General features: G+C 38.7%; 1 protein-coding gene across 4 annotated transcripts in view; it reads right to left on the bottom strand.

Annotated features, from left to right (window-relative positions):
• The window catches only part of UCHL3 (ubiquitin C-terminal hydrolase L3), a 107443-nt gene that overhangs the window by 35729 nt on the left and 46064 nt on the right, over nucleotides 1-25650 (bottom strand). For 2 of the 4 annotated variants that reach the window (XM_038569756.1, XM_038569758.1), the window contains exons 1-3: nucleotides 12482-12627; nucleotides 12351-12362; nucleotides 4251-4379 (exon numbers count right to left, since the gene is read on the bottom strand). In XM_038569756.1, the coding sequence (XP_038425684.1) occupies nucleotides 4251-4379; nucleotides 12351-12362; nucleotides 12482-12523 (183 nt within the window). In that variant the 5' untranslated portion in view covers nucleotides 12524-12627. Of the gene's footprint in view, nucleotides 1-4250; nucleotides 4380-4785; nucleotides 4853-12350; nucleotides 12363-12481; nucleotides 12628-25650 lie in introns of those variants that run through there. The other 2 variants (XM_038569759.1, XM_038569757.1) reach the window with 2 other exon arrangements.

Raw genomic sequence — 25650 nt, 5'->3', positions numbered from 1 at the left:
TCAGTTAAGCCTCTGACTCTTAATTTTGGCTCAGGTCATATCTCAAGGTTGGTGAGATAGAGCCCCATGTCAGACTCTGCATTGGGCATGAAGCCTGATTAAGATTCTCTATCTCCTTCTGCCCCTCCCCGATCTGTTCATGTGCACATAAGCGTGCGCACAAGCTCACTTGCACGCAGGCACACTCCCTCTATCTCTCAAAAAAAAAAAAAATTTATGGGGCACCTGGGTAGCTTAACCTGTTAAGCATCTGCCTTCAGCTCAGGTCATGATCCTGGAGTCCTAGGACCAATACCCAAGTTGGGCTCTCTGCTCAATGGTGAGCCTGCTTCTCTTTCTCCCTCTCCCTCTGCTCCTCCCCACCCCATGCTCCCTTGCTCTCTCTCTCTCAAAGGAATAAATAAAATCTTTAAATGTTTTTTGATTTAAAAAAATGTTTAAAATATCTACTTCATATATGCGTTGAAAAATTTAAAAGGGTATACAAAAATTTAACAGGTTGGTTATCTCTGGGACATGAGATCACGGGAGGATTTTTATCTCTTTTTACAATGAAATCCTCTATTTTTTATATTTCTATATTGTTAAATCATACTGTATTAACAAAATTCATATGATATAAGCATATTATTTCATAACAAATATTCACTATTATCTATAATAACTGATTATAAAGACAATATGGTATAATAATAAATGCCAGAAATGTGGGTTCTACACTTGACCACTGAGCCCACGTCTTGACTTTGTCATTATTTCCTGTCATTATTATTTGATAAGTCTCATTTTCCTAATTGTAAAAAGAGGCTAAAAATAATAAAGAGGTTAAAAAATGAAGGAGGAGTGAGTGCTGGGAGAGGACAGAAAGATAATTTTATTGTTTTGTTCTATAATTTCAGATTTCAATAGAGTAGGACATCTGCAAAACTACAGCCTGTAGGCCAAATCTGGCCCATTGCCTGTTCTCATAAGAAAAGTTTTAGTTTTGTATTGTTTATGGCTGTTTTCACACTAAAAAGCAAAGTAGAATAGTTTTTTTTTTGTTTTTTGTTTAAGTAGAATAGTTTTAAGAGAGACTCTATAGGCCCACAAAGTTGAAAACCTTTATTATCTGGTCCTCTCCAGAAAATGTCGTCTGATCCTTGCAATTAAGGAAACAAATGATGTCTGCAGTTAACTCATAATTAAGAAACTGCTTCTAACAACAAGTGTTTATATGCCTTAAATAATAATTTTTATGAATGTGCTTCTAAGTCAAATTTTTAAGTTACATTTTCAGAATAAATGCTGTATGACTAATTCATTCATGTAAGTTTAATTGATAAAAACTGGAAAAGGTTCAACATATTAACCTTACACTGAAATATTTATATGGTCATACAGTTTAATTTTCTGCTGTTGTTTAATATCAATGTTCCTTGTTAAAGGAAAATAAGATTGGTAACTTCTCAAGATTTAAGGTTTAAGCAGAAAAATCCTAAAATGATACATAGCAAGTATAAGGGAAAAAAAGAAAAGTTATTAATAGTAGACTGAAATGAAAACACATGGTCAAGATATACAAAAATATTAGAAATAAATGTATAGCCTCTTCACTTGCAATTCATTGGTTAGTAAACATATACTTAAACCCACACTTAAAACACCAAAATTAACTTTATATAAAGAGTTATGAGGTATCCATGACAGTCCTTTTGGTATTAGCATGATTAAGCCATTTGCAACTACATAATCAATTTCTAAATTAGAACATAGAAGCCTGATGGGATGCCCAGGTGGATCAGTCAGTTTGGTGTCTATCTTCAGCTCAGGTCATGTTCCCAGGGTCCTGCGATTGAGCCCTCCATTGGGATCTCTGCTCATTGGGGAGTCTGCTTCTCTCTCTCCCCTTCTTGTACTCTCTCTCTCTCTCTCTCTCACCCTCAAATAAATAGAATTAAAAAAATAGAAGCCTAAAATACTCTGTATCTCCTAAAATATTCTCTAGATACCTTTTGAGTGACTTTAATATGTCACTTATGAACTGAAATAGGAATGTAAAAAATTATAAAGACAACCAAAACTGGCAGATGCCATTATATTTTCCACTTTAATATGTTAGAATTGTGTTCTTTCTAGCAATAGAGAGAATGAGCTTTTCAGTACTGGAGATCCACTAAATGAAGAGTCCTACCGATAAGAACAACATGCTTTTTTAAAATAATGATGACCCAATAAATGAAGACCAAATCCAATTTATTCTCTAATTCTAAAAAGTGAATAAAAAAATAAAAATAAATTTTAAAAAAAGTAGGTCATAAAACTCAATGTTTTAGGAAATTTCCAATTCAGACCAAAAACTCACATTTGTCACACCAACTAAGAAATCCTGAGCTATAAGCAAACTTTTTTTCTTTTTTTTCTTGTTATTGTTCCTTACAATTGGGGTCCTGGGGGGCAGCCCAGGTGGCTCAGCGGTTTAACACCATCTTCAGCCCAGGGCCTGATCCTGGAGACCCAGGATCGAGTCCCATGTCAGGCTCCCTGCATGAAGCCTGCTTCTCCCTCTGCCTGTGTCTCTGCCTCTCTCTCTGTCTCTCTCTCTCTGTCTCTCTGTTTCTCATGAATAAATAGTATCTTAAAAAAAAAAAAAAACCAATTGGGGTCCTGGGATAGCTATTTATTGGCTTACTTTAGTAATCAAAAAATAATAATAATACTGGACAAAAGGAGAGTAAACTTAAGTGTCCTAACTCCTCAAATTTCAGAATAATTACAACCTCACCATTAAAAAGTTTAGTGTAATAATGGATAATCAATAAGAAATTTCTAACTCTGAACTTCTATGTTATAAACAGCAAGTATGAATAAATATCCCTTCCTTGATTAAATAATTTGTTTTGGGGACACCTGGGTGGTTCAGCAGTTGGGCGTCTGCCTTTGGCTCAAGTCATGATCCTGGGATCCAGGATCGAGTCCCGCATCGGGCTTCCTGCATGGAGCCTGCTTCTCCCTCTGTCTGTGTATCTGCCCCTCTCTCTCTCTCTCTGTCTCTCATAAATAAATAAATAAATCTTTAAAAAAAAAACACAACTATTTGTTTTGTAGAATATTAAGTAGAAAAGACAAATATTTCAGTATTTTTTCATATTGAACTGAGGCTAATTAGTTATGACATAAAGAAAATTATCCAAAATTTTCTAGGACTGAACAAACCCTGATTCTTATTTTCTATGGGACTTGGCTCCATTTATTCCTGAAAAATAAGATGAGCTGAGTATGGTCACCAAGTTATCAACACGTCACTTCTCCCACATCTTTTCAAACATTATTTCTTCATTTTTCACAACTACTGACTGTATCCTGTTGTTTCTAAATTTAAAAATAAAAGAAAGATATGGACTCAAAACCTGTTTTAAAGTGAACTTAAAAGTTCTGGCTTCATAATGCATATATCTATATGACATTCTAGAAGAAAGGCCTGAAATATGGAGATTTGAAATTAAATACAGAACTATAAGAACAGCTAATTATAATCCTCAGCACATCCTAAATCTGCCAATTAAGCTATATTTCAACTTAATGATTTCCACACATACTGAGTTTATTCTGTAAATGTAACCCCTGTCATTAGTTACACTTACCTCCTTAAAGATTTCTTTTTACATATATATTGGATACAATTACATATTTTATATACTAAAATTGTGAATATTCTTTATACCTTCTCTAAGGCAGATTTAGGATTACTGTAGTATTTAATATTTCTAAAGTATATACATCAAAATGTGATTAAATGCAATATCCAAAACACACTGAGGCAAAGTAATCATATTTTAAAAAAGAAGAGACAAAAAAAAAAGAGACATCCAAAAATGGTAGTCTTGGCACTACACCCAAGTTGTTTTTTGGGTTTTTTTAAGATTTTATTTTTTATTCATGAGACACACAGAGAGAGGAAGAGCAAAGGCAGATCCCAGGACCCCGTGATCCTGCCTTGAGCCAAAGGCAGACGCTCAACCACTGAACCACCCAGATGCCCCTGTACTACCCGAGTTTAAAAATCTAACTCAGGGCTTTATTCTCAATCTATAAATCAAAATCTAAATAACATTTCTTTAACTAAACTAGGTTTTTAAGATATCTTTTAGATTTCCTCATTTTATGCAAGAAGGGAGTCATTTGTTCTTAAAGAATAGCATGTTTTTAATTCAACATTGAAAAAGAACATTACATTTACCAGAAACTTTATTATCGCAATTAACAATTACCTTTTCTGTAATAGGGAAGAGAAGTAACACTGCACACACTGGTCTTGGTACCATGCTAAGGAGTTCAGGATCCATTCCATATACATCGACAAACTGCCAGTTAGGATGTAGACCTAATTGTTTGAGAAACTGGTAAAGGTTGAAAACAAACAAACAAAAATTGTAGTGTTAACAGGGAAATAATGAACATGAATTACTGCATATCTAATAAATAAAAGCAAATGAAAGGGACAATTATTAGTGAGGTTTGGTAAGAATGAAGTAAAGCAGGTTTTCCATGAATATGGTGGAAAAAGACATCTATATATTTATATCAATAAACATCAACAATTTATAATATATTAAGCAAATTTCCTTTTTAAAAATCCATTACTTTGAGATTGAACATAATAAACCAGGGCTTCCCCAAACACATACAAATTAGCTTGCTTGATATGTTAAACTCATTTCCAGTACATGATTTTTAAAAAGATGTATTTAAGTTCTAGCAAATAAAGAATTATATTAGGTGATCAACACAGTTTATCCTACTTACCAAAGATGATGCTTGAGGTTTAAAGATAGGCAGATTATCACAAATTATATCAATAAGCAAAAAGTACCTATAGCAAAAAAGTCCAGTGATTGTATGAACGCAGAAAATGCTTGATATAACAAGAAAACTACTTCCTGATCTCTAATACTTAATGAAACCTACTCAACATCACTGTCTCTCATACTTAACAAAACAACTGTAGCAAAAGATTAGTGGTTTTTTAAACTCTTAAGATTTCATAGGAAAATAAAATGTCAGACCCTAATCTATTGCAGACAGAAAAAATGAGAATGATGTCAATTTCACAATAAAGTCTTAATAAATGTTTGGGTTGAATGAAGCTGTTGATTTACAAAAGTACACCATCACAAAATAAGGTTTAGATGACAGAAAAAAAGGAGCAGAGGAGGAAAAAATCATATTGAAAATGTATCATGGGGTGCTTGGGTGGCTAAGTTGGTTAAGCGTCCAACTCTTCTTTTCAGCTTAGGTCATGATCTCAGGGATGTGAGACTTAGCCCCATATCTGGCTACCCGCTGGGCATGGAGCCTGCTTAGGATACTCTCTGTCTCTCCCTCTCCTTCTGCTCCCACCCTTCTCTCTCAGGAATGTGCACTCTCTCTCTTTCTCTTTCTTTAATTAAAAAAAAAAAAAAAAGACTATAAGTTATCTATTGGTCTAACATTATCTGAAACTTGAAAATAAGACAGTGCCTTAGGTCCTTCTCTCTAAAGAATGATCATATGTACTTGGACCATCAATAGAGATCTTGAAAAACTAATAGAAACCATGCCATGTTAAATAAACAGTGATATTCATCTCATACAGTCAAATTCTGTAAGAAAAGACCTTCCTAATTAAATAGCTAGTCCCCATATCTCCATACTTCTCTGCTTGGCAAAGAAACTCTAATTAATGATATTATGGTTGGTCAAAAATAAGGTCCTAGATTTATGTAATAAGAAATATACTGATTTTAAAAACTTCTCTTGGCAGAATGAGCTCAACATCTATTAAGTTAATCAAGTCACATGATCTCCAACAGTCTGGGGCCACAGAAATCAATGGACTCCTCTGTATTATACCTATTCTTCATCTAATTCCCCTCATCTAAAGGGTCCAAACTTTAGTTAAGTTCACCGAAGTACTCCAAACTACTTCTCTCTCCATTCTCCATTTTCTCCAAAATTCTTACTTAATGCCCTTCTCAATATTCAGTTTTATTTAGAAACCAAAAAGAATTAAAATTGACCAAGGGAAGGAACTGTGTCTTATTCATTTTTTAAATCCCATTGCCTTGCACTGTACCTGGCTAAACCCAACACTCAAGTTATACTTGTTGAACTGAAGATTACATTCCTATTTTAATAAATATAATCTTGCCATCTGTATGTCTATGTATGTCCATTAAGCTATGGACATATATTTAAAATATATTCATTTTTATTTGTGTCATGTTAAGTAGACAGGAAAGATATGTTTGGCCCCTAATCTAAAACCGGACATTCATTTAATCAACTCAGAATTCTACCTGCCCAGCCTATGGCCATTCCATCCTGAGCACATGCTAATCTTGTCTGATCTCAGAAGCTAAGCAGGGTCGAGCCTGATTAGTACTTGGATGGGAGACTACTACCTGCCCAGGATTTGGAGCTCTAAAGGAAAGAATCATGAATCTAGATAAGAGGATTTTAATTTATTTGTTAATTTTGTATATCCCAAAAAGTCATACTGTCATAAAATTATAAAACAAGATGGTACACATAACAGAGTAATTTCACAACTGTGCCACAAAAGCAAGTAAACATTTTACTGACAGTCTGGATAAAACTGGCAAATTACTGTGAAGTAGAGGGCCTTTGTTGTAAACTAACTCCGTGTCAGCCAAAGCCGTTCATTATGAAAAGTACCAAGATCAAAGGCACCAACTGTAGTGAGCTGATAAGGAAAAAACTGAGGAAAACATGACTAAATTAACATAAAAATGGGTAAATTTGAAGTGGAATCACATTTTCTAACTTTTTACTCATATTGCTAATCAAATGAGCTTGATAAAAAAAAATTCAATCAATATCTATCAAGTACATTAGTTACATCCTCTGACTCCAGAATGCTGTAAGACTCACGCGGGAAGTCATCATAGGGAACAAAAAGAACAAAAGCAGCTATTAATAGTAACTACCTCTGGGAAGTGGAGAAAGGGTGAGGAAGAAGGTCATCAACTTTTACCTCTCACTTTTTCTTTTTTAAATCATGAAGCTGTCCTATGTTGATCATTAAAACAAAAACAAAAACCTTTGTTTAAAATTATCCTATGAAAATAGAGAAAGATTGGATGGAAATTCTCTAAAATATTGACTGCAGTTAGCTTGAGTAGTGTACTCAACTTTTTCATTTTCCAGTTTTAAAAAAAATGTGTTATTTTTACAACAGTTATATATAGTTTGTAAGTTACAAAAAAAATCTATAGAACTGATACACATATGTATTTTAGTTAAATTTACAAAACTGGGAGAAAACTCAAAGTAACAATCTTAAAACTATTCCAAAAAAATCTCCAAACTACCCACAGAGTATTCTATATATGCATTTGCAAAGCCATCTCAACACAATTAGAACCATCCAGTTTGCATCAAGCAGGATAAACAGACTTATAACCTCTAATTCCAGTCTTTTGGCTTTTCTAAACATTGGATAATAAAATAACAAAATTCTGATTAGCTCACCAAATGTTCACAATGCCACTAAAATTTTAGCCAATCAAGAAAAATGAGTAAATTAGTATATGTGCCTTTAGGGGCACTTGGGTGGCTCAGTCGGTTAAGTGTCCGACTTCAGCTCAGGTCAGAATCTCAAGGTCCTGGGATGGAACTCTGTGTCTCCATCCTTCATACCCATGGGAAGTCTGCTCGTCCCTCTTCCATGCCCCGTCCCCTGCTCATTCTCTCTAATAAATAAAATCTTTAAAAAAAAAAAAAAAAAAAAGGAATATGTATCCATGAAAGATCCTTAGGCAGCTTTTTTTTGATAGTGATGATGAATGATGAATTTTTCTACTAAATAAATTTAAGATTAATCGTAAAAATTTTTTTAAAGTATCATGTATCAGAAACATGCTAAAAGATTTAATGTACTTCACCTTTATTGCAACTGGCAAGATAGCTTTTATTATATCCTTTTACCAGTGAGAAAATGGGAGTCTGGGAGTTTACATGATTTTTCAAGCTCACACTGTTAGAACCCACATGCAAAGGTCCAGGATGCTCTCGTCCCTTTTTACTTTTCAGGCCCCATTCTTCACTGTCTGAAGTCTCTTTTTTTGTACCTTATTTTCTAACTTTAGCTACAATGAACTCTTCCTCTTCTCAAAGGGTCTATAACCACCTCTTCCTTCCAGGTTTTTGCACTCAAACTAGACTTCTGTACCTGAAAAACTTTTGCCCTCTGCCCCTAGTTTATAATGAATCACTCCTTCTTTAGATAATATTCAAGTAACAAAAACTCTGATTTTATAAATTTAAGAAAATAGAAAAATAAGATTTTCCTTTCAAATTTGTTCTAAAGCCACTTTCTCTGGTCTTTAATGCCCTGCTTAGGGCAGCAATAGACTCCTCCTTATTACTACTTTGTTAATGATTTAGATTATAACAGAAATTATACTTAAATTTAGTACTTGCTTGATATTACTACCAATAAACATATATTGGTAGTAATCGCTAAATGCAGAAGTAGAAGAATAGTAGTTAAATGAGAATAATTTTTTCTATCACGTAAATGATTTTATTCCAGGTAAGTCTTACCTGTAACATGGCAAAAAAATGTTCTTAGAAGGTATTGACAGCATATTACTCAATAAGAAAAATCATTGTTTATCACATCTAAGGAGACACATGGTTACTAATTAATGTCTGACAATAATGATCTCCATATAGTCAATATGAGTCAATCATTCTTCTACAAACTAGGTATCATTAGAACATAAAACAGTATTTGCTCAAACTAAGAGTACAATAATAACACATGCAACTATCAAACTGTAACAAGTAAAAGGCCTAAGAGTCCATTAGGATGAGGAAATAGTGTGGGGATGGATAGTATTGGGGTTTATCTATGGTTTAATTTATTAATTCTCCAAATTCTAAGTCAGTTTTTAAATTTCTATTCATTTTCTACCCTCAGTTTTGTCACTAATACAGAGGATAAAAAAACAACCACAAAAATTTTGGTTAAAACTAATCATCACTTCCAAGATATTTGCCCATTCTCCTCTAAAAGCATATCACTTCTTTAATAAATTTAAAACAAACTGAACCATGCCATAGCAAGCCAGAAATAGTGTAGAGTCATACACAAAATAATATCTTTTCCCTGTTTTTGTCACCTCAGAATGGCCTCCTGTCACCATTCAACCTATTATGTTTCTCCTGATGATCTCGATCACAGTACCCTATTAATTTTTTCCACTGCACATGAAACAATTGCTAATTGTTTCCTTACTTGTTTATTGTCTATCATCCCACTGAAATGAAACCAGAAAACCATGAATATTTTAATCACTAAAGAATAACCAGCTCCTTCTCAGATACCTGACATTAAAAAGGTACTCCACAAATATTATTTGATGTAAGTACTTTAGTTTATAGTGAATGTGCTTTATAGTTTATTAAGATTACCTGGGAACAAAGTCCAATAGCAGCTGGATCACATCACAGTTAAATAAGCTTATATTGTTAAAAAATAACAATATCACCTAAAAAAACAGTTTTGTTCATTCGTCTGTTGATATGGTTAATAACAATGATTGACTTTTGAATGAACCAGCTTAGCAATACCTGCATAAACTTCTTAGTCATGAAATAGTACCTTTTTTACACATTGCTACATTCTCTTTGCTAATATTTTGTTGAAAATTTTTAGATGCCATGAGAGACACTGTCTGTATTATTCATATTATGGCTTGCCTGGTAATGCTGGCCATTAAAATGAATTGATAAGTGTCCCTCCTCTTCTATGTTTATGTAGAACTGGCATTATTTCTTCCTTAAATAATCATCCCAAGAGATGCAGAGAAGTCATTTGAGAAAGCTAAACACTGATTCATGATAAAAACCCTCAGCAAACTAAGAAAAGGAGGAAGCTTCCTTATGTGAAAAAAAGCGTTTACTGAAATCTTACATTTAATATACCTAATAAAGAGCAAATGGTTTCTACCCAGGGTCTGGTAAAGATAAAGATGTCCTCCCTCTCCATTCTATTCAACTTTGTATTGGAGTTCCCAACCAGTGCCATAAGAAATAAGAAGCACACAGGCTGAAAAGGAAGAAATAAAAAAACAGTCTATTCAGAGAATATGATGGTCTATATAGAAAGTTCCAAAACTTCTACAAAGAAGCCACCAGAATAAGTGAATTTAGCAAGGCAGGACACAAATCAACATATAAAAATCAACTGTACTTCTATACATACCAATGAACAATAAAAACTTAAATTTTAAAACAGCATCATTTACAATAGTACCAAAAATCATTAAATACGCAGGTATAAATCTAACATGTGCAAGACCTAAATGCTGAAACTGTGTTTTGTACTGCTGAATGAAATCAAAGAAGGCCCAAGTAAATGATGAGATATACCATCTTAATGGATTATAAGGCTCTATATTTTTATGATGTTAATTTTCCCCAAACTAAATCTATATAGATTTAGACACACATTCACCATAAACATCACAATTTTTTTGTAGAACTTGACAAACTGACTGTAAAATCTATATGCCAAGGCAAAGTAACTAATAACCTGAAACAACTTCAAAAACGAACAAAGTGGGAGGATCCCTACCATTTGATTTCAAGGTTTACTACAAAACTACAGTAATAGAAACAGTGTGGTATTAGAAAAAGAAGAGACACATAGATCAACGGAAAAGAAGAATCCAGATATATGGTAAATTGATTTTTCACGAAAGGTGTAAAAATAGATTTGGACTGAGTCTGACAGAAATAGGCGTCTCTCTTACGGCACGAAATCAGGCATTGAAAATACGGACTTTTTTCAGCCTAAATATTTTTTTTTCTCTTTCTACAAAGGGGTCAAAATGTTTTAAGGGAAAAATGGACAGCAAATTTCAAAGGGTGTAAACAAAAGAAAAGGGAAGTGTTTATGGACCGGGACTGCCACCTAAAGAGAAATATAAAAGATAAATGCTGATTTTAAGCTTTGAACATTTCTAGATTACTAAAGAGGTAAGAGTTCACAGTCATTTCAAAAATAAAATAAACTGTATAAGATGAAGGATTTGCTGTCAACATTAAAACATTTCTGGGATGCCTGGGAAGCTCAGTGGTTGAGCCTCTGCCTTTGGCTCAGGTAGTGATCCCAGGGTCCCGGGATCAAGTTATGCATCAGGCTCCCTGCAGGAAGCCTGCTTCTCCCTCTGCCTATGTCTCTGCCTGTGTGTGTCTCCCATGAATAAATAAATAAAAATCTTTTTTAAAAAAAGAGACAAAAAAAAAATAGACATTTCTATCTATTTTCTGTATGTAAGGAATTTTCTACAAGCTTTGAAAACTAAATATCAATTAAGTACCTGATGAATCACTATTCCTTGGTGATGAAAAAGATTATGGGGGTTTGGGGGGGGGAGGGAAGTAGATCATATGACAAAGTAAGAAGACAGTAAAAAGTCAGTGAGCTGCTGAGAATGACAAACAGGTTAAGACAAAATACACCTAAGCAAATCAAAAGTTTATACCTGGTAGCACTTATTGTTCTTTTAATCGAGTGGCTGGAAGATGTGCCCTTTTCCCTCCCCAAACTTGAACCTTCAACACCCAGAGGGGCTTTAAGAGTTTGTAGGTGGGGAAAAAATAATAAATAAAATAAAATAAAATAAAATAAAATAAAAACAAAAATAAATAAATAAATAAATAAATAAATAAATAAATAAATAAATAAATAAATAAAAGAGTTTGTAGGTGAGCAAAGTACGGCGTGGGTCCCATTATACTGAGCTTTGTATGGTGTCAAAGCAACTGAATTCCAGCTTTAAGGGACTGGAAGAGAAAGGGGGCGTGGCGGGGAAGACCAGTGACTTGATGGAGCAAGACAAGATGATTGGAAGATGATTTCATAGTGCGGGCGGTGGATGAAATTACAAGGACTGGGTGGGCGAGTTTACAAAGCTTGGAGTCAGGTAGTGTAGACGAATTAGTCACCCACAAGGTACAAAGGTTGGGAAATGATGGAATCGGCAGCAGCAGGAGGCAACACCAAGAGGGGAGAGGTATTGGGAAGGGCAGGGTCAAGGTGCCACAAGCCGCGGACCCGGAGACCCCAAGGAAAGGAGAGGACGGGGCAACGGAAGCAAGAGGAGGGACCGGGACAGCCGGGAGCATCTCCGGGAGCCAGGTGGGAGGGATACGGCCGCAGAGGGAGCACAGCACACCGGGTCTGAAGCAGGACCACAGGGGCCCTCACTGCATCTAATTCCCGATTCCTAGTAGGCGCAGAGATGCAGGCGGGCAGGGAGGGCTCCGGGGTCCCGAGCGGCAGACACCTCACTCACCTGGTTGGTGACCTGAAAACCAAACAGAGAACACAATTTATAGGGACAGACTGGTCTGGGCTCGCCGCGGCAAGCCCGCTGCCCTCGACCCCTAACCCGCGGCCTCACGCCGAGGTCCGGGCCGCGCTCACCTCGGGATTGGCCTCCAGCGGCAGCCAGCGCTGACCCTCCATGGCCACCCCGCCCGGCCCCCGTCCAGGTCTGACAGCCGCCGCCGCCGCCGCCGCCGCCGCTTCCGCCCCCGCGCGCCTTGACCTGGGACCGTCTAACCCTCCGCCACCCCCCGGGAGGAGGGCCGACGAACGAAGAAAAGCCTGACACCTCTCTAGCTCCCTTCTCCCTCTCTGCGGAGACACACACACGTCTTACAGACGAACATACAATCGGAGAGGAGAAGAGAAGCCACCTCTCTACTGCAGAAGGGAAAACAATCTGAATCCGCAGCCAGCTCCCCTCTCACTTGGACTGTTCCTCTCCGAGCCCGGCGCCCGCGCGCTGCGCCTGCGCCCTGCGCGGCCCTGGCGCCTCGTGTTCGCCGGCGCCCTCCCGTTCCTGCAGCTTCGGCTAGAGGCGCTAGGGGGCGTGCCACCGAGGCTAGTCCTGAGAGCCAGACACCGGATTGCCAGCCGCACAGCGGGAGTCCTGAAGGCCAGGGATGCCCGGGAGTCCTGTCCCTAAAGCTCATGTCTCATGCAGAGGTGATATGTAGGCCTTGTCTGCTGTTGCACAGTTGCGAGGGGGAGGGGTGCTCTCCATATACCTATTCAGTTATGTCTGGAAAAAAAAAATCAAGCCCCTATTATTATTATTTTTTTTTATAAATTTCTTTCTTTATTTATGATAGTCACAGAGAGAGACACAGAGAGAGGCAGAGACACAGGCAGAGGGAGAAGCAGGCTCCCTGCACCGGGAGCCCGATGTGGGATTCGATCCCGGGTCTCCAGGATCGTGCCCTGGGCCAAAGGCAGGCGCCAAACCGATGCGCCACCCAGGGATCCCAAGCCCCTATTATGAATCAGATTCTGTACTTACCCTAGAGAGGTGGACAGAATGAAAAATCACAATGAAGTATGAGGCATATGTGACAGTGGTAGTTGCATGAGGTGTAGGACTGCAGAGAGGTGCGGCTAAAGTTGGGGGGGGGGGTGTCCAGAGGCTTCTAGCAGAAGATGCAGAGCTGAAGTGAACCCTTAAAACCTAGTAGGCATTAGCCAGACACAGAGGAGGATGCTCTGAAGAAGGGAAAGTGCATTGTGGCTGTAGAGCCCAAAAGGTTGAAGGGCTGAATTGGAGGTCATGCTGGAGGAGTTAAAAGGCACAAGCCCATCGAGACAGTTGGGCTTCGTTCCAAAAAAAAGCAGGGGACCACCGAAGGATTTTAAGCAGGATTTTCTTTCTTTTGTCTTTTTTTTTTTTTTTTTAAGATTTTATTCGTGAGAGACACAGAGAGAGAGGCAGAGACAAAGGCAGAGGGAGAAGTAGGCTCCCTACGGGGAGACTGATGCAGGACTGGATTCCAGGACCCTGGCATCACCACCTGAGCCAAAGGCAGATGCTCAACCACTGAGCCACCCAGGTGCCCCTTAAGCAAGATTTTCCTATCTCTTCTCCACCAGACTGTAAATTTCAGGAGGTCTGTGGGAGTATCTTTTTTAATTCTTTACATTTTTTTTTCCCTAAAGCCTAATCCAGTGTTCACTACATAGTAGATTCTCCATAAATGCTTGAGGAATGAATAGAATCATCAATTATGCTGAAACATAAGTTGTCAATAATGTAGGATATTTGTAAGAGTGAGATGATGAGAGAATTAAGACAATAACCATGGTGATGGAGAGGTAGGCACAGATTAAAGAGAAACTTTTAGGGAGGTATCCCTTTGATGAGCAGTAATTGTCAATGATAACTCCAGAGATTTGACCCGGGGTTGAGTACATATTACTACTCTGCACCCAGGAGGGGGCATTCAGGGAGAAGAACATTTAGAAGTGAGAAAAAGATAATTTAAAAAAATTTTTTTAATTTAAATTCAACTAGCCAACATATAGTACATCATTAGTTTCAGATGTGGTGTTCAATAATTATCAGTTGTGTATAATATGCAGTGCTCATCCCATCATGTGCCTTCCTTAATACCTATCTATTATGCTGAGTTTGCCTTGAGGAACTTCCAACTGGCCCATTCATGTTCTTCTGGCCACTGTTCTTTGACCTCCAAAGAATTTCCAATCCTCTGACTCCTCCCTCTCCTTATCTATCTGATAGATTGCTGTCATACCCACCCAAAAAGTGATTTGGTAAATCTGAAATGTCCAGCTTAGGATAAGCAGATGTGTTGCATAATGCTTGAGTTGTATGGCCAGGCTTTCAGTGGCATGCCAGGGGCTGCTTTTCAAATGGCCTGCTATCAGTGAATGGCCTTGCTCCAGAACACTGAGGTTCTGCACCATGATTCTCTTGTTAGGGACCTAAGACTCCACACAGCATCCTTACTCACCATGGACTCCTCTAGTACCATTGGATCTATGCAAATACAAGCAGCTTGTATTTCAGCATGGACTTACTGAGCACTGGCTTGCTCAGGGACTCACTCAAATTGGCAGCCATCCATGTTGCCCAATAAATGTGTTGCAGCTATATTTTCAAGTGTGGCATATGCTGCTCTGGAAAAGCCAAAGAGGCCCAAGTACTCTGCTTCTTCCCTATTAATAGGAATTGCAAGATGAACTAAGTTTTTCTTCACCTTAGAGAGGCTGTCCCAATATGCCCCCAAACTTAGACTCATAAAAATATTCAGTAGTAGGTCCCTAATCTTTCTAGGGTTTAACTTCCACACTCTGGTATGAATGTACCCATCATCATATTGAAGGCAGTACTTTTCAAACCTGAATGTGCATACAAACACCTGAGGAATCTGAAATATAGATTTTGATTCAATAAGTCTGAGATGGAGCTCAAGACTCTGTTTTATTGGCCCCAGTTTTTTTTTTTAAGATTTTATTTATTTATTCATGAGAGACACAGAGAGAGAGAGAGAGAGAGAGAGAGAGAGGCAGAGACACCGGCAGAGGGAGAAGCAGGCTCCATGCAGGAAGCTGACGTGGGACTCAATCCTGGGTCTCTAGGATCAGGCCCTGGACTGAAGGCGATGCTAAACTGCTAAGCCACCTGGGCTGCCCCCCAGTTTTTTTAATCCTCCCTTCATCTACCTCTTTTGCCATATTACTTTGAAGGTTTTTTCCCCACTAAGGGGCAAAGCGTGTTGATCCTCATTTTTCATGGATTCTGCAGTTTGAATTTGCCTACTTGCTAACATTATTCGTAACCCCCAAATTAATACTCACGTCACTCCTGCAGTCATTTGCAGACATCTGCAGTGACAGAAAAACTTGAGTTCCTAGCTGAGGTCAAGCAGGCAACATCCTGCCTTCTTGTTTCAAGTCTCATACTAGAAGCAAGTATCCTTTTTGCAATCTGTTTAGTGCCACAGTCTTTTGCATTTTTACACTTTTTGTTGATGATTTCAGTGTACACATGACCCCAAGCATTGTGCAGATGTTGTGCAAACACAAGAAGGCTGTGATGTAACTTACAAATAAAATACATGTGTTAGATAAGTTCCTTCAGGCATGAGTTGTGGTATTGTTGGCCATAAGTTTAATGTTAATGATTCAACAATATATAATAAATGAGGTGTCTCTAAACAGAAGCACATTATGCAAGGTTGTGTATTGATGAAAATGTGATCAGAGACTCACAGGAACCAACCTCTATTTACCCTGGGAGCAATGGTTCTGTATTTATTATTCATGGTGACTTTATAACTACCACAAATAATGAGAATATTTCCCCCACTTCTTGACACTGAGCTCAGCCATGAAACTTTTGGTCAATAGGGTAGGGCAGAAATAATGGTGTGCCTGTTCCAACTCTAGGCCTTAAAAAGCTTGTGTTTCTGCTTGCTGTCTAGCACTTCTACCATTGCCTTGAGAAGAATGTGCTTGGGCTAGCCTGCTGGTCCCAGGAACACAGTAAAAGACACTTGGAGCACAACAGAACCACCTCACTGAGTCCAGGCTAGACTGGCCAACCCATTGTTAACCCCTGAGAATTATAAGCTAAATAAGTGTTTCCTTGTAGTATGACATTTGGAATTAGTGTGTGTTGGAGAGGGGGGTCGTTAGTTTGTTTTTACAAAGCAACATCTTTCTTTCTTTTCTTTTTAAAAGATCTTTATTTATATATTTTTTAATATTTTATTTATTTATTCACAAGAGGCACAGAGAGAAAGGCAGAGATATAGGCAGAGGGAGAAGCAGGCTCCCTGTGGGGAGCCGGATGCAGAACTCAATCCCAAGACTCCAGGATCACAACCTGAGCCAAAGGCAGATGCTCAACCGCTGAGCCAAACAGGTGCCCTCTTTTCTTTTTTTTTTTTTTAAATAAAAAACACAAACCCTTGTGTCAAGGGCTGACTTTCAATAGGTCCCAATGATAGCTGTTCTGTTACATATAATACCCCCACCCAGAAGCAGGTGGTCTATGAATGGTTTAGCACCAGGTTCCCCACCAATGTGCATTGTGTAATGAGTGAGGGGGTGGCCCCTTTTCTGGCTATACCCGGTTTCCCCAGATGAGGATCTCTCTGCACCCACCCAGGTCCCCACACGCAATGGAGCATGCCTCACCATGAGGGGCACAGCCATGAGGGGCATGCCTGGCTGCCAGCCAATGGGGACCTGGGGGTGGGGACCGACTATCTGAGACCAACTGAGACTCTACGGCTACATAGCAAAATCTGATTGCTATACCTGCCAAAAGTTTGAATAATCAAATTGAAAGGAATAGCCAGGTATTTGATACACTTGCCCTAAATTTTAAAAGTCAAATAAAAATGTGAAGTTTTACCTCTAGAAATTTAAAAAATGTATATGGCAATGCAACTTTAATTTGTTAATGAACTGCTTAACTATGTTAATTAAGTGAGATGTCATTTTAGCAGTGAAACAGTAATATATATTTGGACTTGATTCAGGCTTTACTCTGAATAGAAACTTTACTCTTAATAGAGCACCATTGGATGCTCACCACAGTCTGTCAAGCAGGCAGGTGAGATCCGAATGTCGCCAAGTTACCAACACGGTAACTAGGGCTTGAGGAGTGTAAGTTGTTTCTCAAGGTTTCACAAAGTAGCAGAATGGGATGTCAGCTAGATTTCCTGCAGCTAGATTTATGGTTCATTTCAAAGCAGGAAAGAGGCAAGAGCAGAGAAGATGCTGACTGGCCAGGGAAGGGTACTCAGAAGATAAGCTGGGGATTAGAGGAAACTAAAAAAGTATTGTTGGGGGGGGGGGGGGGGCAATGAAGTACTGTTGCAAGAGTAGGTGCCAGAATGCCTCTCCACTGTCTATTCAGAAAAATTTCACACCATTGATGAACCAGTTAGGTTGGAGACTGAGACCCAAGGACAGCCAGCAGGAGGACAAGAAACAGCAGATCATTACTACACCTCTCTTCCTGAGTGAAAAATGTGAGGAGGGTTGGAGAAGGAAGAAGGAAAGGAAGAAGGAAGGAGAGAGAAATGATGAAAAGGAAGGTATAAACAAAAAGGAGGTAAGTGAGCAGTTTGAGAGGAGAGACTATAAGAGAGAAAAATCCTAAAACTTAGTAGATGTCAGGATATCTCATTTTATTTTCATTGATCATCAATGAGTTTGGACATTTTTCAAGTTGTTTTTGGCTATAAATTCACATCCTTTCATCCTGGCTCTGTCCTGAAATTCTTAATTAAAACTTCTGGAGCATTTATTATCTATTCCAGTGCTTGCCAACCTTTTCCCCACATGATACATACAAATATACAATATAATATAATCCATGCCCATTTATTAACTTTGACACCAATAGATTGATTTTGATGATTGTCAAAGAATATCAAGGTTTGTCGCCATTTCCTACTTGACTAAACTCATAGTTTCATTTTCTCAGCCACTGATGAAAATTCAACATCACTGACAAAGTGATGTTTGATGTCTTAACAAAAGGACTTGTGTCTCGAAACCTGCTCTCTCATCCTCATAAATTTCTTTCTTATATTGAGGTATTTGGCGATCTATCCAACCTTGAACTGGAATAAGCTACCTTTTTGTTTTATCTACTCAAGCTATCTACCTTTTTTATGAACTGTAAATTATTTGGTTGTTTTGTAAGAAAACATGGAATTTTGGTCATTACTTCAATAAGCCACGTTTGCCTTACTGATGCAAGTTTACACCCATTGTTATATTTCCATACCTAGTAACTTTTTGTTATGCCAAATCAAACCATAATCTTTTTAAAGATATTTTATGTGGCAGTTAAACATAGTAAGTATACAGCCAACAATACCCATAACTTAATAGACCTGTTGAGCAGCTATGACCAAGTTAATGCATACAGTTGAGAAAACAACGGAGTCACAACTACTGCCTGGCTACCTGTTCACTGTAAGAAACCATCTGACGCAATGTGCATTGCAATTGCTAAGATGTTAAATGTGAAAAAATAAGAATCTAACAATAGTAGCTATTGTTATGCAGTACTTGTATAACACTGGACAATCATCACAGTGTTAACTAGCTCAGGGAATCTTCCAGGCTCAGACCCACCCAGTTTTTCCTAGAGCTATGGGGATCAATTTCTCTATACACCTGTAACTCCTTCATGGTATACCACCGTGAGTCCTTACTATTCTATACTATTTATCTTAATAGGAATATGTCCCTTTCTTCCTACTATATGTGTATATGTCCTGTCATCATCTGCCTTAAGCCTCCATTGCATTGCCAAACCACCATCCCAAAACACAGGCGTTTTGAAATACTTAAGAACATATTCAGGGTGTCTGGGTGGCTCAGTCGGTTAAGTGACTGCCTTCAGCTCAGGTCATGATCCCAGGGACCTGGAATCAAGCTCCATATCTTGGGCTCCCTGCAGAGCTGAGAGTTGCCTTCTCCCTTACCCTTTCCTTCTGCCTCTCCCTCTAGTTGTACTCTATCAATAAATAAATAAAATCTTTAAAAAAAATTCCAGAGTGCCTGGGTGGCTCAGTCCATTGGGCATCTGCCTTGGCTCAGATCATGATACCAGGGTCCTGGGATCGAACCCTGGGTCAGGCTCCCTCCTCAGCCCGCAGTCTACTTCTCCCTCTCCCTTTGCAGCCTCCTTCTCCCATTCCTCCCCTCATCCCCATACACTCTTTTGTGCTCTCTCTCTCTCACTCTCGCTCTCACTCTTTCTCTCATTCTCGCTTTCTCGCTCTCTCTGGTTCTCTCTCTCAAAAAAATAAATAAAAATCTTAAAAATAAATAAATAAAAAGAACATATCCAAACCTTACATAATTTGTCCTCATCTGCCTGTAGAATGGCTTAATAATTCTCCCCATTGGATCAGAAGTCATGACTACCATAACCTAACTATGTTTCTATAAGCCAGGCATTTAACCTACTTAGATCTCATTTTAAATAAGAGATTCTGTGAAGTCCTTTTAAGCCAAAAGTTGAAACCTCTGTCTTGCAGGTTTCAGATAAATGTGTGAATTGGCCAGATGAAATGAAAAGAATGTGGGGACAGTGACACACTGTAACATGTAAAACTTACCTAAACATATTCTTACTCAGTTTTTGATATAGTTCATTTTGTTTGGTTTGGTTTTAAATATGTGGGTAGACCAGGTTTGGCACAAAGACTAAGAATTTGTGTAATATGCTTTAAGCTCTAAAATGTACAATGAGTCCAGGATCAGTGATTATGGTTTATTCCCAGTTCTGTATCTTTGCTTATATTTCCCATCGATTACTACTACTATTGCCCACCACCCCCAGCCCTGCACCACAACACACAGACAAACACACACATAATCACTCGTATTCTTGAACAACCTGGAGTACAAGTAGAACATTCAGTTAGCACAAGACAGCTAAGAAGGATTTCAGTATGTACTCTGGGAGCTCTGAATCATTCTGGAGTTCTCTACAATTAAATTGCACACTGGTAAATTAAAACCAGAGTTTGAAGTTTTTGCTATGAGGTGTTAGTTAGGTGATGTTGCTGAACATTCTTGAACTTTAGTTTTCTTTTTTTCTTTTTTTTCATTTTAAATATTTATTTATTCACTTGAGAAAGAGAGAGCAAGTTGGAGGGGGAGAGGGGCAGAAGGAGAGGGAGAATCCTAAGTGTACTCCTCACTAAATGCAGAGCCCAATGGATTCTATCTTGTGACCCCGAGATATGACCTGAGGTGAAATCAAGAGTTAAATGTTCAACCAACTGAGCCACCCAGGCACCCTTTGAACTTTAGTTTTCTCATCTTTAAAATGGAAACAGTGTATGATAAAGATCACTTACGGGCTTCTTTAGAGGATTGACTATGATTATAATAGGAACCAGTATTTATTGAGTACTTAACCATGTTAGGAACTTTGCTATGTACCTTATGTTATGTGATCTCATTTAACCTTTAATAAAACCCTTGTAAAAATAAATAAATAAATAAATAAATAAATAAATAAATAAATAAAACCCTTGTAAGTGGGGGCACTTGGGTTGCTCAATGGTTGAGGGTTTGCCTTCAGCTCAGGCCGTGATCCCAGGGTCCAGGATCGAGTCCCACATTGGGCTTCTGGTGGGCAGCCTACTTCTCCCTCTGCCTGTGTCTCTGCCTCTCTTTCTGTGTCTCTCCTGAATAAATAAATAAAAACCTTAAAAAGAAAAAAACAGTCCTTGTAAGTCATAAATGAATAGCCTCATTTTTACAGATTAGAAAGCTGTTGTTGAGGAGAGCCACCTTTCCTGAAGTCACACGGCTGAGTGGTGGAAGACAGATTTAGATTCAGGTCTATGAGACTCTTAAGCTTCCAGCACTGTCATAGTTTCCTACTGCTGCCAGAACACATTACCACAAAGTTTGTGGCTTAAAGACAACATAAATTTGTTATCTTATAATCTGAAGGTCAGAAGCCCAAATTGGCTCTTACTGGACTAAAATAAAGGTTTTAGCAGGGCTGTACTCTTGTCTGAGAGAACCCATGTTCGTTTTTTTTTCCAGCTTCTAGAAGCTGCCTGCCTTCCTTGGTTCTTGTCCTCCACCACTGACATTTTCCCTGTGACTCTAACTCTTCTGTTACCATCTTCCATATATAAGGACCCTTGTGATTACATAGGGCCAACCTCAGTAATCCAAGAACATCTTCTTATTTTAAGATTCTAGGATTAGCAGACTTCATTCCATCTGTAAATTTAATCTTTCCTTGCTATGTAACATACTATCTTCATAGATTCTGGGGTTTAGGAAGTAAATATTTGTTAAATTAATTAAACAAGGAAGCCATTAGACTGAGACAACTCTAATGCTATAGTGGCCTTTGTATGCAAACCAAAATCTACGCCTGTAAATGCCTCAAGGATACAAGGTCAAAACACTAGAGACAACCAATTTACAAAGAGCTGATTTGGCTTTAAACCATAGCTAATCAATATCTTCCTTACTTTGCTTCTACCATTTCGCTATGAAATCTCTTCCTGAGCTCCTGTCAGTGAAATGTTGCTAACCATTTCTGGTTTGGCACTGCCAATTGGAATCAATTTTTTGTTCAAATAAACTCTTAAAATTTTAGTAGGCCTTAGTTTATCTTTTACACACCTTTGGGGGGCCATTATTCTAACTACCACATCCTCTGATTATATAGCATAGTATAGCATAGTGTTAGCAAATGTATGTAGTGGATATCTATTGTTTTTGTTCCTTCAGTATTTTTTTATCTAAGTTTTTTGCATCATCCTCACCTCTGTCTCCTATAGGGTATGTCTTCTTATTCCTTTTGTTGCTGGAATTACACAGTTCTACCTCTCACGGCCACAATAGGGGGCAGAGGGAAAAATAGTACTAGACCCAGCATTGGTCTAAGAGGTGCACATATGACCCAAACAGGCATATCAGCGTCCTTCTTTAAGGATGGAGATGGAAGGGGTGCCTGGGTGGCTCAGTCAGTTAAATTTCTGACTCTTGGTTTTGGCTTAGGTCATGATTTCAGGGTCATTAGATCAAGCCCAGCATGGGGCTCTGTGTGATGGAGATTCTTTCCCCCTCCTTTCCCTCTCCCTTTGCACCTCCCCCTTCCAGCTCATGCATGTGTGTGCTGCTTGTGGGCTCTCTCTTTCTCTCTCAAATGAAATAAACAAATAAAACCTTTATTTAAAAAAAAAAAAAAAGAATTGAGATGGAAGAGCAGCTTCCTCTTTCCCTTTGGATCATGAACTATAGGTTATGACCCCAGCAATACTAGTGGTCATATATCTATGGACCAATAGCGTCTTCTCTAACATATGGAGAAACCCAAGAAAATAAGCTAACTGAAAAGCTGAACATCAGACCACAGTTGAGAAACAGAGATTGGGCCCTTTTGCTACTCAAATCTCACAATTCTGTGAGATTCGAGATTCCTGTGGTTGGTTCCACCCCTACATTTCAGAGGCCACCCCTATGAGACGGTGATTTTGCTATTTTGCTTAAGCCAGTTTGAGCTGGGTTAATATTACTTGGCACAGAAGAGCCCTAAAATAAAAGCTTAGATTTCAGTATTACTTGCTTTATGTGTGTCAGTTTTGTTTTCTCCATTATACTGTAACTCTTGTGAGGTTAGAGTTCATACCATAGCTTCCTGGACATCTTCCTATACAACTGTCAGTGCTAATTTGTTTGTTTAAAAAAAACAAATGTTTTCTTATTTATATGTCCTGTTAACATGTAATCACAAAAAATATATAAATTGGGCAGCCCAGGTGGCTCAGTGGTTTAGTGCCGCCTTCAGCCCAGGGTGTGATCCTGGAGACCCAGGATCGAGTCCCACATCAGGCTCCCTGCATGGAGCCTACTTCTCCCTCTGCCTGTGTCTCTGCCTCTCTCTCTCTCTCTCTGTCTCTCATAAATAAATAAATAAGTAATCTTAAATATATATATATTTAAATATATATATATATAACAGAAGTAATGCCTATACATCTTTAATGTTAGCATTTTTTGACTCTGTTCATAAAATCTGTGTTTTCCAAGTCTAAAGCTTGCATAAGTTCTGATCTTAAATTATAAGATCTTTTCACCTTTTGGAAACATTTTTATGTAATTAAGGGGTGTGTGTGCATGTGTATGCAGCCCTCCATGGAATATAATCCTACTATGCAGCATAATCTGATGGCAACCAAAAGCTTCAAAGAAACATTCCCTGATAAATGGAATTGAGATGCTTACCAGTGGGATGCACCACAGTGTTCTATCTTTCCAGACTTTCTTTCATAGGAAAGAAATCACTGGATTCAGGGAATATATTCCCAAGCCAATTAGTAATTTTAATCATGTCCAATAACCTTGAGTCAGTGGCTTTTTGGCACAGATTCTAGGAGTTTTACATACATTAACTAATGTAATTCTCCAATAATCCTATTACGTTGTTTGCAGTGGGCAGAATTTTAAAGATGCTCCTCCTCCCAAGAGTCTTGTCCAGCGGTTATTCAATCAAGCACTACTCTGGGTACTTCTCTGAAATGCTTTTGCAGGTATAATTAAGATTATGGACCTTAAGATGTAGAGATTATCCTGGATTATCTGAGTATGCTCAATATAATCATTTGAGACCTTAATAACAGACTTTCTCAAGCTTGGAGTCAGAGATTGGTGAAAGAAGACGATAGAGAAGAGATGCTGCAGAAGAGGAGGTCAGAGTGATTCAAAGTGTGAGGAAGACTTGACCTGCTATTAATGGCTTTGAAGATGGAGGAAAAGGGCCACAAACCAAGGAATGTTGATGTCTTCTAGACACTAAACTCCCATTCAAAAGTCAGCAAGGAAGTGGGACTTGCATAGAACTGAGTCCTGGTAACAACTGAAAAACAGACCCTCCCCCAGAGCCTCCAGTAATGAACCAATGCAGTCCCAAAAACACTTCACCAATGCAATTCTAGATTTGAGGATATTTAGCAGACTTGATAATTAAATTCAACGTGTAGTTCTTGATTAGATTCTGGGAGTGAGTATGGTAGGAAACAGTTTTAAAGAATATTGCTGAGACCATTAAGGAAATTTTAGTTTGACCCACATGTTAGATCATGGTATTTTTGTCAATGTTAAAGTTTCTGAGTGTAGTGGTAGTAATATTGTGATTCCTAAGTAATTGCGAATTACTTCTTGTCAGGTGCTATATGCTCAAGTGTTTTTTTCCATTTTTAATTTTTGAAGATTTTATTTATTTATTCATGAGAGACACACAGAAAGACATAGGCAGAGACATAGGCAGAGGGAGAAGCGGGGTCCCTGCAGGGGGACAGTCCACCACTGAGCCACCCAGGTGCCCCTGTGCTCAAGTATTTAGAGATGAAGTGCCATCCTTAACAGTGTATGTAACTAGAGGTAAAGCAAATGGGTAAAATGTTAAGTTGGTGAATGTGGATGAAGGGTACATGGATGTTCAACGAACTACTTTTGCAAATTTTCTCCCCCAAATTTCAAGTTTTTCAAACTATAAAGTTGTTGAGAGGGCGCCTGATGGGCTCGGTTGGTTAAGTCTGGGCCTTAGGCTCATGATCCCAGGGTCCTAGGATGGAGCCCCACATCCTGCTCCCTGCTCCGCAGTGTCAGCTCCTCTCTCTCCCCGTCCCCGCTGCTTGTGCACGCTCTCTCTCTGCCAAATAAATGGATAAAATCTTAAAAAAAAAAAAAAAAGTTGGGGAGAAAAGTAAAATCGCTTTAGATACTGTGCAGGAATGAACATGAGATGAGTAAAAGAAAAGAAGGAAGACCGGGTGAGAAGGTGTCGCGCTGGAGTGACCGTGGCAGCGTGATGCAAGCATTCCCACCCTAGCGGCACCGAGGCTAGAGAAGGAAATCCGAGTGACAAAAGCAAATCTATAACTATAGTTTCCATCGACATCTCCTTGCCCGTTCCCAACGACTGCTAGGGCGAAACGGGCGTGGCCGTCCAGCTGTTTTAAAACTTGCTGGAAAAAGAAAAACAAAACTTGGTGGAGCTCAATTACCCCAGCGGCCTTCACCTCGCGCGTGCGCAGAAAGCGCTGGCGGGCGGGGGGCGGGGTGTGGAGGGAGGGGGCGGGGCAGACGGGAAGAGTCCACGTCTACGGGTCCAAAGGGGAATCAAGGCATCCTCGTTAATATGTCATTCCCTTCACAAAGAATCTCCAAAATCTTCGGACCTTCCCCGCACAGAAATTTCCTTGTTTGCTGAGTACCTCCTGGAAGCTGATGTTTAATTG

The sequence above is a fragment of the Canis lupus genome, chromosome 22 (genome assembly GCF_011100685.1).
Source record: "Canis lupus familiaris isolate Mischka breed German Shepherd chromosome 22, alternate assembly UU_Cfam_GSD_1.0, whole genome shotgun sequence".
In the NCBI taxonomy this organism is placed as follows: domain Eukaryota; kingdom Metazoa; phylum Chordata; class Mammalia; order Carnivora; family Canidae; genus Canis; species Canis lupus.
Note: the sequence above shows the minus strand (reverse complement) of the source record. Positions and strands in the feature narration are given on the sequence as shown.